The sequence below is a fragment of the Eptatretus burgeri genome, chromosome 11 (assembly GCF_056783735.1).
Source record: "Eptatretus burgeri isolate ZD-2024b chromosome 11, Ebu_testis_v1, whole genome shotgun sequence".
Taxonomy (NCBI): Eukaryota; Metazoa; Chordata; class Myxini; order Myxiniformes; family Myxinidae; genus Eptatretus; species Eptatretus burgeri.
Genome location: NC_140971.1, coordinates 1,422,338 through 1,443,038, shown reverse-complemented (window position 1 = coordinate 1,443,038; position 20,701 = coordinate 1,422,338). Strand labels below are relative to the sequence as shown.

The following is a 20,701-nucleotide window of genomic DNA, read 5'->3' as shown; positions in this document are numbered from 1 at the left end:
AATGTGGTGAATTGAGGTGAATTGAGGGACATGACGCGGGATCACATGTTGTGCGTCTCGTGTATAAGGGGAGGTCTCTCTGCGGCACGAGTGATTGTCCCCGGGGCATTGCTATTGACATCGGCTGTTCACTTGATGCTCGTTAACTGAAGGTGCTCATTGACTGGTGAGAATGGAGATTATATCGAACTCCGTGCTTACGCGGATTTAGTCTGCAATGGTTAACTGCACATGTATACGTTACTGCTTATGTACTCCTAGCTGAACCTGTATTTCCTGGTGTGCCCACAGAAGCGGCTCCAATCAAATGGAATAAAGCCTAAACTCTGAAGGTTCATCTCTCGCTCTCATTTCAACGAGTGCTAATTACTTTTTAACAATCACTCGGATTGTTCAACACAGAACTGAAACGGAGGAATCTCGCCAAGATCTACTGTAATCTATATACTCCATCGATGGTCATTACGTGACTCTTCGTGCTGCTCACGTTGAGAGCGGGTGTATTATCATTGAAGATGATCAAATTCGTCGTTTTGAACGTGTCGATCGGCCCATTGGGGGCGAACAACTCGATGCCAAGACTGGAAGAGGTTTCCCAAGCACAGAGAGGGTCCGAGGGATTACTTCCGGTTCCTCCTCCACCGAATGTGTGAAAGATCGAGGAAGGACTTGATGAAGGATCGAGGAAGGACTTGGTGAAGGATTCCTTGCATTGTGAACTTGTTGCCACCATGGAAGCACAGCAGGATGACCGTGTGACCGTGGAGTCGGTTCGGGCCTTGGTGGAGCGAAAGGATGAGCTGGAAAAGACGATCCGAGAATTGCATGAGCAGCTTCAGGAGGTGAGTCGGGACTCGGTGACTTGCAGTGAGCGTCGGGAGGCACGGAGGGGAGGGCGGGGGGCTGGGAGGAACGACAGGGAGCCGTGAGGCACGGCGGGGAGGGCCAGGGTCCGGGAGGTACGGGGGGGAGCCGCGAGGCACGGCGGGGAGGGCCAGGGATCGGGGGGTTCGGGGGGGGCCGCGAGGGATGGCGTGGAGGGCCAGGGTCCGGGAGGTACGGGGGGGAGCCGCGAGGCATGGCGTGGAGGGCCAGGGTCCGGGAGGTACGAGGGGGAGCCGCGAGGGATGGCGTGGAGGGCCAGGCGCCGGGAGGCACGGCGGCGAGGGGGGCGCGGGGAGGCCCGGCGGGGAGCCAGGAAGCACGGTGGCGAGGGGGGGCGCCGGGAGGCACGGTGGCGAGGGGGGCGCCGGGAGGCACGGCGGCGAGGGGGCGCCGGGAGGCACGGCGGCGAGGGGGGCGCCGGGAGGCACGGCGGCGAGGGGGCGCCGGGAGGCACGGCGGCGAGGGGGGCGCCGGGAGGCACGGCGGCGAGGGGGGCGCCGGGAGGCACGGTGGCGAGGGGGCGCCGGGAGGCACGGCGGCGAGGGGGCGCCGGGAGGCACGGCGGCGAGGGGGCGCCGGGAGGCACGGCGGCGAGGGGGCGCCGGGAGGCACGGCGGCGAGGGGGCGCCGGGAGGCACGGCGGCGAGGGGGGGCGCCGGGAGGCACGGTGGCGAGGGGGGGCGCCGGGAGGCACGGCGGCGAGGGGGGGCGCCGGGAGGCACGGCGGCGAGGGGGGGCGCCGGGAGGCACGGTGGCCTTGTGTCGGTCATCATAAAGCTTTGTTGACATGTGTAAGTGATTTTCTCTCCATAAACAAGTCACACACGGCGCTTTTCCTTGAGTCGGTGCAATTTGCAGTGCAGTCAATGTGACGTCACGTGTCACAGGTGAAACCTGGATATTAAACAAAATCAAAATTTCAACAAAAGTTCTTTCCCATTTCGTGAACCGCATCGTTATCCCATTTCATTAATGTTTTCTTGTGCTTTGAACGGTAATTTTTGGACACTTTGTGTATTTATTTATTTATTTTCCTCCCTCCCTCCCCCCCTCCCCCCCTCCCCCCCTCCCCCCCTCCCGTGTAATTGAGGATTCTTTCTTTTTTTATGTATTTTTCTTCACTCACATTTGTTTGGCATTTTCATTGGTAGTTCAGTCAAGAGTTGAGGATAAATATCTACTCGATTGATATATCATCACAACATGTCACGAGCAACCTTGTTTACCTACTCCAGTGAGAGGTCGCCATGACACTGAGTGACAGAGAAGGGACTTGTGCACACGGGTGGGGCCATTTCCCAACAGCTGACCACCTTGGAGCCCTTGGCAGCCGTACAATGGGCCTTTGTGAGGCACTTGGCAACTAAATACTTGAAGAGTGAGAGGATGCGGACAGACAGGAAACTGATCAAAGAGTGTGCCGAAGTTCCATCGTGTCGTACTCGGGCGGGTCCACTCTTTGAAACGTTGGTGACCCAACGTACCAGATTGGAGTGAGTCTCTGTGACGAGACCGTCGTCGTAAATCCAAATGACTCTGCTTGCACTGAGACTCGAAATAAAGCACCATTGGGTTGTACTCATCTTGCAATACGTGATCTTGTGGTACTTCTTCATCCCCTCCTCAACTGCCATTGTTATAAATTAGTTCCAACTGTCTGTACTGCTCACTTCTTCGTCAAGTCAATCATCACATGCTCGATACCCTGACTACCAGCCTGACCTCGAACGTCACAGTTGTGCCGACACGCTGTTGCCTCTGTGTGTTTGCTCGGTTGGAAGAGGGTAAAGATAATCTCATTAATTTGCTTAATTGTAAATGAAGAGTTTGTTTCCTATTTCCAACTTTGTGACATGATTTGTGTTTTCCTCATATTTAGTGATGGTCTGTTGACCGGAACCCCTCAGACTCCAGGCTGCAACTCGTTCCGTGACGTGTGTTGTGGTTCCATTATTTTGTTCTTCTCTCCAAACGTACTTGTAACCTCTCTCTCTCTGTCTCTGTCTCTGTCTCTGTCTCTGTCTCTGTCTCTGTCTCTGTCTCTGTCTCTGTCTCTGTCTCTGTCTCTGTCTCTGTCTCTGTCTCTCTCTCCATAGCAACAAAATGTTGGCATGACTGAACCGTTGGTGGATGCAGAGGATTACCCACGTTCTGACATCGATGTTTATCGGGTGCGGAAGGCAAGGCGTGACATCATCTGTAAGTGGACATTTGTAAAAGTAAAAATGATGTTTTTGTATTTTATGAGTTTATTTATTTGTTTCATTTTTTTTTTTTTGGACATACCTGCTCGACAGGAACACCAGAGTAAAATGGACAAGGCCGTGCGATGGTTATTAAAGCTGTTGCTCTAATCCATGTGAATTAATTTCTTGTGTGCACCATTTTCAACCTTGTCACGGTTCCTTCTTCTGTTTTGTTGTTGACAATCACAGCCTTGAAATTGATTTGTTTTTCGTTTATTTAAAAAAGAAAGAATGGTGATTAAATTGCTTGCAATCACCAGCAAGGTTATGGAATCCGTCATCACATATCCGACGTGTCTGACTCCCAAGTATCTCTCCCTGGTTACTCCCTCTTACGGTATGACAGACCTGAGCCTCGTCCTGGTGGAGGTGTTGCTCTCTTCATCAAAGACTCTATTCCTCACTCTCCCTGCACTGCTCTCACACCCCCACACCCCCAGGAATACCTCTGGCTTCGGCTTCCCCTCCACTCCCACCTCATGTTTATATGTGTACTGTACCGTCCACCGAACAGTGATGACTCCATCTACACCTCACTCTCCGAAAACATGGACCATCTTCTATCTTCTCATCCAAACTCTCTCTTCCTCTTATGTGGCGACTTCAATTGTCATCACGCCAGTTGGCTAGGTGTGGGTACCTCTCTCACCTGCCATGGGACATCAGCAAAAGCTTTCTGTGACTCATTGGGACTGACTCAATCGGTCAACTTCCCGACCCGGATCTCAACCAATGGTACTCCATCTCTTCTGGATCTGATTTTGACAAATTTCCCTGACAATATCTGCTGCTCTTCCTTCGCTCCAATTGGTTCTTCTGACCACGTCCTTGTTAAAGTGGACATCTCTCTGGCTGTTATCAGAGAACCACCTCACCGCCGTCGAGTCTGGCATTTCACTCAAGCCGACTGGCAGGGTCTCCGAGCAGCCATCAAACTTACAGACTGGTCTCCTATCACTACTTTCTCAAACATCAACTCATCCTGGGAATTCTTTCAAAGAAACTTGCTCTCCCTCATGCACAGATTTATCCCCTCTCGTGTTCAGTTGTCTTACCCTTCCTCCCGCCCTTGGTTTACTGAAGCTTGTGGCGAGGCAGTTGTCCTGAAACAACTTGCCTTTGCCTCATGGAAAGCAAACCCAACTGAGGGCAATCTCAGTTCTTTCCACAAAGCTCGGAACAAGTGTGTAGCTACCCTCAGGAGAGCCAGAAAACAACATCTTTCTCATCTCAAGTCTGAACTCTCAAACCTCTCTCCCTCCTCAAAATCCTGGTGGCGTTTAATCAAATCTGTTTCTGGTGTATGTTCCCCCTCCATCCCCTCCCTTACCTCAAATGGCCGCACTGCTGATTCCACACGTGATAAAGCTGAATGTCTAAATTCGGTGTTTGCAGCTAAATCTTGTGTCCCAAACCCATCACTATCTCTACCCACTTTACCCAGTCGCACCCAACTGTCCCTGGACTCTGTATCCTTTTCTCCTGACAAGGTGGAGAGCTTGCTTTCAAACCTCGAGTCAGATTCTGCAACCGGTCCAGACGGCATCAGCCCACGTGTCCTCAAAGCCTGCTCTTCTGCTCTTGCTCACCCTCTCTCTGTTCTATTCACCCTCTCATCTTCCCAAGGTCATCTGCCATCTGCTTGGAAATCTGCTAACATCACTGCCCTGCATAAAAAAGGTGCAAAAACAGATCCCTGTAACTATAGACCAATCAGCCTTCTCCCAATCATCAGCAAGGTTATGGAATCCATCATCGCTTCAGACATGAAATCCTTCCTCTTCTCCAATGGCTTGATTTCCAATCATCAATTTGGTTTCAGACCAGGTCACTCTACCCTAGATATGCTGCTACTGCTCTCCCATCATTGGATGGAGGTCCTCAATGCCAGACAGGAAATCCGAGCCGTATCCCTGGACATATCACGTGCTTTTGACACAGTCTGGCACCCTGCCCTACTCACCAAACTCTCTTCCCATGGTATTCAAGGCCATCTCCACTCATGGCTCGCAGACTTCCTCTCCTGTCGCAGTCAACGTGTGGCCCTAAATGGAGTTCTTTCATCCCCTCTTCCTGTGCAGGCTGGAGTTCCTCAAGGTAGCGTTCTGGGCCCTGTTCTTTTTCTGGTTTTCATCAATGATCTCTCGGACTCTCTGGAAAATCCTCTATTTCTCTTTGCCGATGACTCCACCCTCTGCCGTACCATCTGTCATCCCTCAGACCGGCAAGCAGCAGCTTCTTCGCTCACTGCAGATCTGGATAAAATCACAAACTGGTCCAACACGTGGAACATGTCTTTCAATCCAGACAAATCTCACACTCTCACTATGTCTCTTCGAAAGGACCGTTTACAAAACCCCCCCATCCACTTTCTCAACAATCCTCTGGAAGAAGTCTTTTCTTTCAAGCTTCTGGGTCTCACTTTCTGCCATGACCTTTCCTGGGAAAGTCACATTTCCAACCTTGCCTCAAAAGCCAGTCGCCGACTGGGAATCCTCCGTCGTGCAAAGTCCTTCCTCGGCCCTCTTGAGCTCCTGACCACTTACAAAGCTTTTGTCCGTAGCCTGATGGAGTACTGCTCTCCCCTCTGGGCTGGTGCTCCTGCCTCCCACCTTTCTCGACTTCACGCTGTCGAAACCAGGGCTTTTAAGATCATTGGCATCTCCCGCAATGAAGCTGAGTCTTTGGGCCTCTCACTCAATCACCGCAGGTTGGTCGGTGGTCTTTCTGTCTTCTACCGACTCCTCTCCAGCCTTGCCCCCCTGCTCTCTCTGTGATTTGTCCCAACCACATTTCCACAGGGCGCTCAAGGTCCGCCAACAACCCCCTTCTGGTAAAACTACCAAAATCACGAATCACTGCTCATCTTCACTCTTTCATTCCTCTTTTTTCCCGCCTTTGGAATAAACTTCCTCACTCTATTCTTTCCCATTCTTCCCTCCAGGCTTTCAAAACAGCTGTTCACCACCACCTCTTATCTTCCCCCATCCAAATCCTCGATCTTTTCTACCCCCGATAATCCACCCAAGCCCACTTCCTTCAATTCTCCTGCTTTCCTTCCTGAAAGTCCCTTTAATGTCCATCTTCCCCTCGCCATGTTCCCCGTCCCATCCCCATCCCTCTCCCTTCCACAGTTCACCTGTGTCTGTTCCCCAATGTTTTGTCCCTTCCACTCCCGCCCCTCTTGTCTCATGCCTCCTTGCTGTGAGTTGTGTGTTCGCTCTCATACGAGCCTCGACCAAGGTATACAAAAAAAAAAAAAAAAAAAAAAAAAAAAAAAAAAAAATCACAGTTGACATCAAATCCTTCCCTTTCTCTAACGGCCTGATCCCAGACCATTAGTTTCCATTCAGACCAGGTCACTCCACATTGGACACAGCGCTTCTACTCTCTCAACAATGGATGGTGGCCCTTGGTGTCAGACATGTGATCAAGGCCGTGTCTCTGGACATATGTCGAGGTTTTGAATTTCAATACGTCCAGTCCAACATCCTGCCTTGCTCTCCAAACTCTCTGCCTATGGCATCCAAGGTCATCTTCACACTTGGATTACTGACTTCATCTACGCTCGTAGCCGACGTGTGGCTCTCAACGGGACAATCCCTCCTGGACAAGGCTGGAGTGCCTCCAGGCAATGTCTTGGAACCCAGTCCTGTTGCTCTATTCCATGAACAATCTTTCTAACTGAATGGAAAATCCACCTTCCATTTTCATTGATGACTCCACCCTCTGCCATAATCATTCCTCATCCTTCAGACACACAAGCAGCAGCCTCTTCTTTTTTTGCAGACCTTGACAACATAACGAGCTGGTCAAACACTTTTCCACCGACAATGCAAATCGATCTGATGGCAATTTACAATCCCTCCGCAAAGCCCACAACCGGTTTGTGTCAGGCCTTTAGCCAGAGCCTGGCGTCATGTTCATCTGCTGTCAGACCTTTGAAAAACCTCGAACCATTCTCTAATCCTGGCGGCAGCTGCTCAAGCCCGCTGACTACCCATTCTCCTTCGGTCCCGTCGCTCGAAATGATTGAGTAATGTTGGGCACTGCTCTTGATTTGTAGTGGATACATTAATTCTCTGTTTACTTGAAAGGCCAAGGTCCCCAATCCTCCTCTTCCTGTACCTATTGTTTACCCAATCACAGCATGTGTGTACATCTCACGAGAGATGAGAGGTTTCGAGTCGATCTTGAAACGTCTACTGCATTTGGTCTTGACCTCATTGGTGATTCAATCCTCAGGTGTTGTTCTACCTTCTCCTCTTTCCTTGCTCTCATTTTGAGGTTATTCTCTCTTTGGGTCTTTCTCGGATGGTGACGTGGTGCCGTCGCTCACAGCACCCCAATCTGTAAGAAGGATTCCGAGTCTCCACGCAACTACATACCAGTCGGCCTTCTCCCTATTGTAAGCAAAGTGAAGGAATCCGTCATTGCTGCACAGCGTAGGCGTTCCCTCTTCTCCAACTCTGTGGTTGATTCATCTTTGTCTGAAGGGGATGCCAGACAAGTGCAATGCCCCTGTCTATGTCTCTGTCTGTCTGTCTTTTCATGTGTCCGCGTCTCTACATTTTTACTTTAAAAATGGTTTCCTCTGTAACCCCTTGTCCGATCGATGCAAAACTTTAAAACTTAGGAAAGACTCCCCATGGTGAATATTATATTGCTAACGCTGATGTCATAGGTCACATGGTATGGAAGTCATATTGGATTAAAGGGAAAAAATTGGACGACGTTTTCTCTGAAACCGCTCGTCTAAAAAAAATTGAAACTTGCCAAATGTCATCAAGTCACCATGGGGTATATAGGGTGATAACGATGATGTCATCGGTGAAGTGGTATTCTCACCATAATTGTTTGAATTGAAATCTTTATTCAAAAAAAAATCTGAAACTACTTCTTGAGCAGAAATAATCGATCCCTCTTCAACTTGTGTTTCATCTCAAGACCAGTGTGCCATGAGGCAGCGTTTTAGTACCAACCTGATGAACATCATTGACTTTGTGTTTCCCTGTTGAAACTTCCGTTCTGTGTTGCTCTTTATTGTGAAGAAGAGTACGCACGCCACGTCTTTGAGAATTGGGCTGCTACACAACGCCGTTGCATCTGCTCCACTGCACACAATTTTCAGGTTTCTTCCTCTCGTCCATTCACCACGGCCTCACATAAACCCGACCTTACATTTCTGTTGCTTTAATACAAGGTCTAAGGCTCTTCATGGAGCTGTCACTCACACACACATGGACATGGTGACGAGACAAACATTTAACGCAGCCACCGAGCTTGGGGGAAGTGCCGTCACTTCCTGGGATACTCTGGGTACCAGCGACGTCACAATGACGGCACCACCTTTCTCAGCCCATTCAGAGGGGCATTTCCTCGTCCCCATGGATGCCAACCTATTAGGATTGTCCTCTGTCCTTTTTTTATATGGTGAACACTAAGCAAGGAAGCAGCACGTTCTGTGTATAAAACTTGAACCGGGGTTTGAACCGCCAACCTCCCAGACTCGGAACGGATGCTCTAACCATTACACCACCGAGTCTGGTGACAAAGTCGATGAATTTTCCAGTTTGCAGTTTATAGTCGGGTCGGGAATCAAACCCAGACTCGACAGATTCAAGGTAATTGTGCTACTTCTGAACCATCCTCTTTCATTTCATCTTGTTACAGTAATGTTCGTTCAACAGCCATTCTCAGTCACACGAACACGTTTCAATTGGGGTAATTTGAACCTTCCTGTGTCACCATTCGGACCCTTTTCACTTCTGTGACAGTTTGACGAGCCGTCAATGACAGACCCCCGTCTGCAGGAGTCGTCGGCAGACCTAGTGCTCTCTGAGGTGTGAGGGTTTATTGAAAATGTTTGATTACAATTGTATTTGATCGTGCACGATTGGCTTTTAGAGGATGGAGGAAATATTTGAAGAATTGTTATTTATAGTGAGATTAGTGTTCAGATGTTGCTCGCTTTCGGGTGGCTTGGCATTAGTTAAAGTGATTTGTTACAATTTGCAAAATTGTATTGGAACTTGTAATCCTGATTGTTTGAATATTTGTGTTCATCATTGGTGGGTTTTGAAATTTTTTTTTTTAGGTTTACAGAACGATCACAAAATTATTATGGGGGAAATTGAACAAGGTCTACACATTCTGCATTCAAAGGACAAAGTTAAAATGCACCAAAGAGGACCGCAAGTGGATTACAAGTCCCAACCGATGCCAAGACCTTTCGCCAGAGTGGAGACTGTAACTGCCGGATCGCCGGCGCACACGGCGGTGAGATTCCACCTTGGGAATTTGAAAATTGGGAAGGAGGGAGAGTTTTGGAAAGGACATGAAGGTGGAGGATGGAGAGTAATGGGAAGGGAGGTTTGGATGAGTGGTGAGAAGAGGGAGAGATATGATAATCTGTAGTTGGCTGATAAATCCAGTGTGTGAGATAGTTGACAAACCAAAAAATAATTTCTGTTACCACTTTCCTGATGGACCCAAAATGTTAATTGCCCACAAGATTGCAGGAGAAAATTTATTTATTTGTTTATTGCTCATTACCTCCCTTTTCCACTGATGGAACCTCCAAAATAGAGGCCGTGACAGCGTTTTTCACAGTTGATTATAAAGTTTAGATGTCGCCTTCCGAGCAGGAAACAAATACACGTGGACGAATAACGTAAACGCGTACATGTGGACTCATAACGTATACGCGTACATGTGGACTCATAACGTATACACGTACATGTGGACTAATAACGTAAACACGTACACGTACATGTGGACTAATAACCTAAACATGACACGTACATGTGGACTAATAACGTAAACATGACACGTACATGTGGACTAATAACGTAAACATGACACGTACATGTGGACTAATAACATAAACATGACACGTACATGTGGACTAATAACATAAAAATGACACGTACATGTGGACTAATAACGTAAACACGTACATGTGGACTAATAACGTAAACGAATACACGTACATGTGGACTAATAACATAAACAAATACATGTGGACTAATAACGTAAACATGACACGTACATGTGGACTAATAACGTAAACATGACACGTACATGTGGACTAATAACGTAAACATGACACGTACATGTGGACGAATAACATAAACATGACACGTACATGTGGACTAATAACATAAACATGACACGTAGCTGTGGACTAATAACATAAAAATGACACGTACATGTGGACTAATAACGTAAACACGACACGTACATGTGGACTAATAACGTAAACACGACACGTACATGTGGACTAATAACGTAAACACGACACGTACATGTGGACTAATAACGTAAACACGACACGTACATGTGGACTAATAACGTAAACACGACACGTACATGTGGACTAATAACGTAAACACGACACGTACATGTGGACTAATAACGTAAACACGACACGTACATGTGGACTAATAACGTAAACACGACACGTACATGTGGACTAATAACGTAAACACGACACGTACATGTGGACTAATAACGTAAACACGACACGTACATGTGGACTAATAACGTAAACACGACATGTACATGTGGACTAATAACGTAAACACGACACGTACATGTGGACTAATAACGTAAACACGACACGTACATGTGGACTAATAACGTAAACATGACACGTACATGTGGACTAATAACGTAAACATGACACGTACATGTGGACTAATAACGTAAACATGACACGTACATGTGGACTAATAACATAAACATGACACGTACATGTGGACTAATAACATAAAAATGACACGTACATGTGGACTAATAACGTAAACACGTACATGTGGACTAATAACGTAAACACGACACGTACATGTGGACTAATAACGTAAACACGACACGTACATGTGGACTAATAACGTAAACATGACACGTACATGTGGACTAATAACATAAACATGACACGTACATGTGGACTAATAACATAAAAATGACACGTACATGTGGACTAATAACGTAAACACGTACATGTGGACTAATAATGTAAACACGACACGTACATGTGGACAAATAACGTAAACGAATACACGTACATGTGGACTAATAACGTAAACAAATACATGTGGTCTAATAACGTAAACACGACACGTACATGTGGACTAATAACGTAAACAAATACATGTGGTCTAATAACGTAAACACGACACGTACATGTGGAGGGAAAGTGGACTTCTTTACAAACTGGCCCTACTTTTTGTGGCATTTAACCAGAAACAAACTATATATACATATATACACATACTAGACGACCCGTAAACCCGTTGGGTTCCCGTTGTGACAGCGGTTGATAAAATAAATCATTTCAAGAAAAAAAAAAAAAAGATAGCTCCAGCGAACTATACCGCTGAGGTGTTTGCATTGATCAAATTCTCCTGAAGAGTACTTGACTGAATCAGGAATTGATTTTTTTAATAATTTTTTCGTTGCTCGATTTGAACGAAACTTGATATTGTGCGTCAATGTGAAAAAAACAACGGAGAAAAGAAAGTCGAAGAAATTATTGTGCTTAATCTTCTAAACACAATTTTATTCATTAATGAACACGAAGTATTAGATCAAAATGGCGATGTTTATTTTATGCTTAAAAATAAATCGTCCTTTGTCTATACTAAATGTTTGAGATTTCAAGAAAAAAAAAGGATAGCTCCAGCGAACTATGCCGCTGAGGTTGTTTGCATTGATCAAATTTTCCCAAAGCGTACTTAACTGAATCGGGAATTGATTTTTAAAAAAAATTTCCTTGCCCGATTTGTACGAAAATTGATACTGCACACTGCAGGAGAATGGTGAGTAATGTGTGCCGAAAATTTTTCTGCTATCGTGTACCATTTTGGCTGTATTTCGGGAACATACTGTTGCGAATTTGCGCCCACTGGCGTGCGAACGGCCGCGTAACTCGAATCGCGGCACGTCGCCCACCGGACGGACAATTCTGTCGTGACAATCTCGGACCAACGCCGGGAGCAAGTCACGGGTGGGCCTTTCGACCTCACCACAATCGTGCCAATCGGCCACCCGCGTAGGATAGGGTTGTTCGCCAAACTCGACCTACCTAAGTACCCACGCGGATGGTAAACCGGGCGATCATACCTCGCCGCAGGTCGAGTCCGGACATGAGCCGCTTGGGCGGCCCGTTCCATACTATCGGGATAACCGAGCGGTGTTATCGTCGACCTGGATGGTTCAGATTAATTACCGGGATGTTGTACCCACTACGAACCCCTTACGTGAAGCAAGATGGAGGTTCAATAGAGAAAACACAAAGCGAAATGGGCACAGTTCAACATGCAAGCACTTTTATTCACACACACACCGACAAGCACGGAAGGCACGTATTTAGTCATACAGTAATGAAAAATGCACATATAGCAATTAAAACAAAAGAAACGATGCAGAGCTACAACCGAATACGCGTACACACGGCAACGCTTAAAACAATACTACTTGAGCCAGACTGGCGCCACCCACGGACATTCACACAAAAACCCCAAAGAAAAGAAAGAAGTCACGACTTCCCTTTTATGGCTGGTGAGTCCCTCTCCCGCGACTGTCAGCGTGGTCGCGCCTGGCCCCGACCTCTCGCGGCCGGCGAACCCTCTCCGGCACTCCCCGACCGGACGCACAGGTCCACCTCGCAGCGGGCGCTGCCGCGTCTCCCGTCCGTGCCTTCGTGACAGGGCCGCTCGCCAAGGCGCGGGCGCAGGACCTCTTCCCGAAGACCAACCAGACCACCAGGCAAGACGAAGAGGAAGAAGAAGCGCTGCTAGAGGAAGAGGAAGAGACCAGCTCCAGGACGAAGAGGAAGAAGCCCTTGCGCGCCCGCCCGTGTCCGTCTTTTATCGCACGGGGCTCCGCCCTTCGCCCCACCCCGTTCTCGGCTCCACCTTCCTTCGAGAGGGTTCCCGAAAAGGGCGTTCCCTCACGCTTTCCCTCCACCCCGCTCCGTCCAGGGGCCGGGGGAGTCCGTTTTTGGCTCGGGGCCAGAGAATTATTCCCCCAAAAAGAGGCCCCTCCTTTTCATGACCTTTGACCTGCATCGCCCCTCCTCCACTCCAAAGCGCGGGGAAGTCAAACGGAAGGAACAGGCGGGGAGACCTGCGCATCCTCGCAGTTCCTTCCTTTGCGCCTTTGTTTGCCGTTCGGAAGCGGACGTAGTGGCGAAGATGTAGTAGCGTAGATGGTGGAGATGGCGTGGTTGCAGTGTGGTTGGTGCTGTGATGGGGATGGCGTGGTTGTTGAAATGTTGTGTGTTTGAAATAAAAGATAGAACAGAAAAATGGCTTACTCAAAGGATCGCAGCCCGAATGGATCACATAAATCCCCTCTATTCAACGGGTTTGGGCTAACTACACATGTACCTATGAAGATATCTCACCTGAGGGTCCTTTATGGTGTAATGCGAATTTCCACAGCCGTAACAATACATACATATTATACATACATACATACAAGATGAGAGTTTTTATATATATATATATATATATATATATATATATATATATATATATATATATATATATATATATATATATATATATATCTTGTCCTTGGCAACATTAACAGGGTTATTTGATTGCATTTTTAAACTTGTTTATGTGTTTTGATTGAACGATTGCTCCAATTACATCATTTCTTCTCAATGAGACTTGCCGATGATCCCTTGTGTGCATGACACGTGCATGCGTGGTTGCTTTTGTTTGTTTGTTTATTTTTTTTCATCAGGGGTTGAAACCAGGAGACGGGATTGTAGGTTTTGGATCCGTTACGTCGGAGAATTTTCAAGGCCTTCAGAATGTTTCCTTTGTGGTGCAGCACAGTGAAGGGGTACGTACCTGGATATTTGTAACCTTAACGGACGTTATACGTTATTTTGTTGTAACAACTACAGTTGGTAGTAATCTGTCGTTTACATAATTATCATGATTAGTTCACATGTTATCCTTTTTGACGTATCAAAAGCATTCGCCATGTTTTGTGATAAAAGTTTGAAAGTCATCCTTCAGACACGTTGGGGGTATTTGATGTGTTTGCAGAACAAGTGATCATGTAACTCTTTAATAAATGCTTCAGCTAGGAAAATAGTTAAATAAAACTAAAAAAAACTTTTTTTACTTACTCCCTTTCATAGTAACAAGTCCTTTTACCCACATCCTCGTGCATTTTCTTTCCTTTAAAAGTTTGATGTACTTACACATTGACTGAACATGTGGACGTGCTCAAGACATTCCGAGATGTTGGTTCATGGGAGTTTAGATACCGCGTGTTGTGGGCGGTAGGGAGGGATTTTGATAACTGATAATAATCATTTCTTCTCATCCATGGGCCCGATACTGGATACAAGAAGAAAAAAAATACAAGAAAAAAAAAACATCCAGATTTGAATCTGATTGAGGAACAAAAAACTCATTATTTCAAGAAAGCACGAATGTACTTGCACCTGTTATTTTGTAATCTTTTTAATCTGTTGCTTTGCACCTGTTATTTTGTAATCTTTTTTAATCTGTTGCTGAAATTCTGATCTTGTTTTGTGTAAATTTTAGAAAGGAGTAAATGTGAGAGTGCTGAGGGATGAAAATGTATTGGGACTCACTGTCGTGCCACAGAAGTGGAATGGCAGAGGATTGCTTGGGTACGTATTCTAACCAACGTCATCAAAAGATCTGCATTTGAGCAGAGCAGATTTGTTAAACAACATTACATTTCACAAAAAGGTGGTTCATTGATTGATTGATTGATTGTTGTCGATCACACGGGGGAATGGTGGGGGATGCTTTGTCACGATGCGAGGTCAGCCAGGCCTGTTTTAGAGGGGGAATCGGTGGGGGGAGGGCTGTTTTAGCGGGGGTCTGGTGGGGCATGTTTCTTTTTTTGGGGGGGGGGGGTCTGTCGGGCGTGTTTTGGTGGGGCGGGGAGTCCGTTGTAGTGCTTTTTTGCTGTTCTGGACGTGAGGCCTGCGGGGCGTGGGCTGCCTTTTTGCAGGGCTTTTTTTTCATTGCTCTGGATACCTTTGAACACTGCTGGCAGGGCAGGGCCGGCCAGGTGCATTGTAGTGGGGTGGGCAGGGTGTTTTTTGGCAGGGCTCTTTCACGCCTTGGGGCACCTTTTGGCGGGCTCTTTCACGGCTCGGGGGGGGGGGGGATGCCTTTTTGCAGGGCTCTTTCACGGCTCAGGGCACACATTCACGGATTGGGGTGTGGGACCACCATGCTGATTTTTGGTGGGGTGGTTTATTGCGGAGGTGCATGCGAAGCAGTTTTTAAAAAAAATCTTTTTTTAATAAATCTTCTTCACGGCTCATTTTTGTGGCTCGGTGTGATTCGTTTGATTGCAGGAGCCATCCTGCAGTGTGGTAATTGTGTAAACCTTTGTGATGGTGATGCTTCAGTGTTCACATTTCTTTTTGTTCTGGTGTTTTCTACTTTAATGGTCTTGTGTTTTGTTCTTCCAGGTGTAACCTGCTTCCATGCAAAACGTGAATGTTTCTTCATCTTTACCAAGATACCCTGCTCGCAAGAACGAATGATGCTCGTTTTAACAAGCGCATGCACTTTGAATGCAATTATAAAAGGAAGTATGTTGGTTTTTTTTTTTTATACTATATGATTGAATATGGAGAACTTCTCTGCCATTTTAAAGTCATGTGATGATTAAAACAGAGCTCTCTGGGTCACATCTCTGCATTGACATATTCACTGCATACTCTGTTAACCTTTTCTTTGAATAAAATTTAAATTTGTGTTCTGAGTATTGCTTTTGATAAAACGTCTGGGAGGTTAAGGCTTTCATGTGTGTTCCCAACAAGACTGTTGTGTGGTGCGCAGCACAATTACCTTTGGCCTGTCTAGTCTGGGTTCGATTCCTGTGCCGACTGTAAACTGTCCGATTTATGCATGGAAGAGAGGGCGATCCATCAGATGTTACACAAGGAATCATAAGGAAATTAGACTCAGATGAAGGCCATTCGACCCATCATGCCTGTGCCACATCAACAACAGACCAAAACAAGAGAAAAACTTTGTTTCTTTTTTGTGTTTTGTAGTCGTTTTTTTTTTCTTTCTTTCTTGGGGAGGGGGCATGGGTGAAGACGGTTCTTGGGTTCAAAACACACACACACACACACACACACACACACACACACACACACACACACACACACACACATCAACCACACAACCCCCCTTGACAAGACCCCCAACCAACAGCACTCCATACACAATCACCCATCAATGCTCAAACTACCTAAAAGTCTTATCAACATCCCGATACCCCTATATCTCCATATTACTTCCAGGTATCTATCTAATTCTAATTTAAACTTATCTCCTGTTTCTGCTGTCACCACTTTCAGGGAGACCATTCCATGCATTAACTCCTTTCTGAGTGAAAGTCCCCTCTCTTACTACCGTCTTAACTCTCCTCTTATTTACTCTCAGGCTATGGCCCCTGGTCCTATCACTGTCGACTCTGTTGAATAATTCATCTTCACTTATTTTAAACATCTCTATCATATCTCCTTGTAACTACCTCCTTTCTTGTGTATAAAGCCCTGTCTCCTTCAGCCGCTCCTCATAGCTGAGTCTCGCTCGGTCCGGAATCGATCTAGTTGCTCTGCACTGAACCCTCTCAATGGCATCGATGTCCTTCCGGAACTGTGGTGACCAGAACTGCACACAATATTCTAGATGTGGCCCTCACGAAATTCCTGTACAATGTTAACACCACCTCTTGATTTATAAATGATCCCCCTCCGAATACAACCTAAAACCCTATTTGCTTTACCTGGCACTGTGCTGCCTGCTTGTCTCCCGTATCTATTAACACCCTCAGATGCTTATGCTACGAACAGGACACCAAACTGGGTTAAGTTGGGTGTCCTGTTGTTAGCATTCGTTGCTCTATGAAAAGAGCCAATGGTGTCCTTCGTGAAGCTTCAGCGATTTTATCGTTGTTACCCTGAACAAATTACAACTTCCCACCCAATTCTCTTCCAGTTGAACTTTGAGCCTGGTCAGCCGGTTTGTGATAGACGGACAAAAACTTTCCCCACTTCACCCCACAAGAAGGTGGGAATAATTGTCACCTTGAAATATTTTGGAGTTGCTGTTGTAGCAAGACACCATTACAATGGTGCATAACAAAGCAAAGAGAATATATAACTGTTATTCTGCAATTTCTCATCACGACTTCCACATGCCGCATGTTCAGGGTTTTCTGCACTGATGCTGTTTTACTTTCACATCCCTCTTAAAACTTCTGAACGGTTTTCACATTCATCGTTGACTCTCCACACACTGCAACCACTTAGCGATTGAATGTCCATGGGAGTTTGCCTACTCAGACGCAAACAGTTGGATGACATAGATTGCCATGCAAGCTGAAAGTGGCTCTTTTCTAGAATACAAATTGAGACTGCATGTACAGTCATGGCCACAAATATTGGCACCCTTGCACTTTTTTCAAATAACTCACAATTTTCTCTCAAAATAAGTTGAAATTGACAAAAGTATTTTGTCTCCACAATTCTTTATTTCACTGTTCATATTACAGAACCTTTGTTGTTGATTCATAACTTAATATATCCTTTTAAATCAGAAAATATAAATAAATGGCATTGACAAAATTATTGACACTCTCGACTTAATATTTGGTATCACAGACTTTGGACAAAATAACTGCAGTCAAGGGCTTCCTATAGCCATGAATGAGATTCCTACTCCTCTCTACTGGTAGTTTGTCCCACTCTTCTTGTGCAAACTGCTGCAGTTCTCCCAGATTTGAAGGGTGCCTTCTCCCAACTGCTGTTTTCAGATCTCCCAACAGGTATTCAATGGGATTAGGATCTGGACTCATTGCTGGCCACTTCAGAACAGTCCAGAGTTTTGTCTTGAACCATTCGTTGATGCTTTTTGAAGTGGGTTTGGGGTCAATGTCCTGCTGCAAGGCCCATGACCTATGCCAGAGATCCAGCTTTCTGACACTGGGTTGAACATTGCGCTCCAAAATGCCTCCTTGGTAATCTCCTGATTTCATGATGCCATGCACACATTTAAGGCACCCAGTGCCAGGGGCAGCACAGCAACCCCAAAACATCAATGAACCTCCTCTATGTTTGACTGAAGGGAAGGTGTTCTTTTCTTTGAGGGCTTCATTTTGTTTTCTGCAAACAGAGATGATGTGCTTTTCCAAAAAGCTCTAATTTGGTCTCATCTGTCCACTGCAAACCAAAGAAATACATCTGTGGCGACCTAAAGATTTTTAAATTTCAAAAATTTTCTGGAAAAATGGTTCATTAATTATTTGAAAAAAGTGCAAGGGTGCCAATATTTTTGGCCACGACTGTACAATAATGCCACAACTGACCTCCCACACCATGTGGCACACCCACGTGTTGAATGATGTGGAAAACATTCCATGAAGGATTCATGCAATTAGGTGTGTGCACGTCACACACACACACACACACACACACACACACACACACACACACACACACACACACACACACACACACACACACACGTCGTGGTCAAAAAAATGGAAACCCCTGAGTAAAACATACACCAAGTATGTTGAAAGCAATGGCTTTCACACAGATGTGGCCCATGTATTAATTCAGGAAATAACATCCCAGCATGCTCCGAGTCGTGTATAAAAATGCTGCACAGGCCTGGTTGCCTCGGATTACGCGGAGCATGGCTGCAACTGGAGAACTCGGTGACTTTGAAAGAGGGGCGATTGTTGGGAAGTGTTCAGGAGGAGCTTTCGCAACAAACACAGCTCAACTTGCTGATGTTTCATGAGGAATGGTGTCTAAGGGGATGTTGGCATGGAACGCAGAGGGAAAGACACCATTAGTGAAGAGCAACAGTGGGCAGTAGTACATACCCCAGGATCGTGATATCCGTGCATGATTTTAAGTGCAAGGCAAAACAGGTGAGCAAATGCACATGAATCGACTAAATTTCAACCTGGAGCGCGAGCAGCCAGTTTCATCAAAAACTGTTCTGCCAATTACTCCACAGTGTGGGATACCATAGTCGGGTTGCAGTGTACAAAGCGTTCATCACACCTGGCAATGCACATTCGTGGGTACAGTGGTGTAAAGCACACAGGCAATAGATTACCGAGCAGTGAAGAAATGTGAGAGGGTCAGATGAATCATCCTTCACCATGTTCTTTACAAACGGACGAGTTCATGTGTGGTGCCAACCTAAAGAGCTCCACAACCCTGAGTGCTGAGTTCCACCAGTGAAGGGTTCTTTTGGTTTTGTAATGTCGTGGGGTGCATTTTCCTGGTATGAGTTGGGTGCAGTCATTCCTTTTGAAGTTAAAGTCAATGCGAAGAGCTACCTAATGGTATCGAGTGATCATCTTCATCCCATGTTGCAGCATTTCTTTCCTGCTCGGAGGGGTGTCTTCCAGGATGACAATGCCCCCATCCACAGAGCATGTGTGGTCACCCAATGGTTTGATGAGCACGTCACTGATGTTATCCATATGTCATGGACTTCTCGGTCACCAGATCTGAACCCAATCGAGTTTTATGGGATATTGTGGAACGATGCCAGAGAAAGCGTTTTCCACCTCCATCAAACAGGTGTGAGTTGGTTGACTTTCTCGTGGAAGAATGGTGCTGCATCCCTCCTGCAGAATTCCAGACGCTGGTGGACTCTCTGCCAAAACACATACAGGCCATACCGGCCGCACGTGGTGGCCCAACACCATATTAAGTGACTTTACATGAGTGTTTTCAAAATTTTTTTGTCCACCACCTGTAACACACATACACAGCTGTGCAAACGTCAAGAAATTTCATGGTAACACTGAAACACTGTTCCAGGAACATGGTAACACTGTTCCACTCGGAAGTATAAGGAAAGTAAAGCGTTGTGTTCAGTGTGAATAAACCACAATGAAAAACAATTTTTTATTTAAATAATCGAATGTAGACACGGTATACCTTGAAAAACTAATAACAAGCATGTCCACTCTTCCTTCAAAAACCATTGAAATTATTCTCGGGACACTCAAATAATTATTTGTTGTAAACTGATCTTGTGGAATGGTGTTGCCTGCTTCTTCCAAAGATCATCTGAGTTGCTGGGAATCTTTATTTTGACGAAGTTGCCGGAGGCATCATGTTTTCAGGTTGTCTGTCTGTGCGTCCGTGATACGTGAGCATTAGACATGATAACTTAGGAATGGCTGAAGGGATCCAAGTCAAACTTGGTACAAGTATGTATAATGATGTAAAGATTAAGTGATTCGATTATGGGGTCAAGAGGTCAAAGGTCAGAGGTTATGTAAGGTAACATTTATGTTGCCCCACTAACTTGTGAACCAGTGATTGTATTTTGACCAAACCTGATGCAAGTTTGCATACTATGCATGGCAAGTTTGAAGGTGACAAACAGGTTGGTAGGAATCAAAAGCGGAGTTTTTTTTTTAACCCTTTGCATGCTGCAGTCGCAGATTTGTGACGAGATTTTCTATTGTTAATTATTTTATTTTAATTTCGGTTTTTCGTCTTACTTAAC

General features: G+C 46.0%; 1 protein-coding gene and 1 long non-coding RNA gene across 3 annotated transcripts in view; one reads left to right on the top strand and one right to left on the bottom strand.

The window, feature by feature from the left end:
* Positions 1 to 599: 599 nt before the first annotated feature.
* On the top strand, positions 600 to 15,900 carry PSMD9 (proteasome 26S subunit, non-ATPase 9). The gene is made up of 6 exons (XM_085844860.1): positions 600 to 842; positions 2,982 to 3,084; positions 9,229 to 9,410; positions 13,887 to 13,988; positions 14,705 to 14,793; positions 15,613 to 15,900. Exons 1-6 carry the CDS (start codon positions 732 to 734, stop codon positions 15,638 to 15,640), a joined length of 615 nt encoding a protein of 204 aa, XP_085700986.1. The 5' UTR covers positions 600 to 731; the 3' UTR covers positions 15,641 to 15,900.
* The window catches only part of LOC147016275 (uncharacterized), a 7,356-nt gene continuing 2,367 nt past the window's right edge, over positions 15,713 to 20,701 (bottom strand). Inside the window, exon 2 of one of the 2 annotated variants that reach the window (XR_015049018.1) lies at positions 15,713 to 19,837. This is a non-coding gene — a long non-coding RNA (uncharacterized LOC147016275). Of the gene's footprint in view, positions 19,937 to 20,701 lie in introns of both variants that reach the window. The other variant, XR_015049017.1, reaches the window with a different exon arrangement.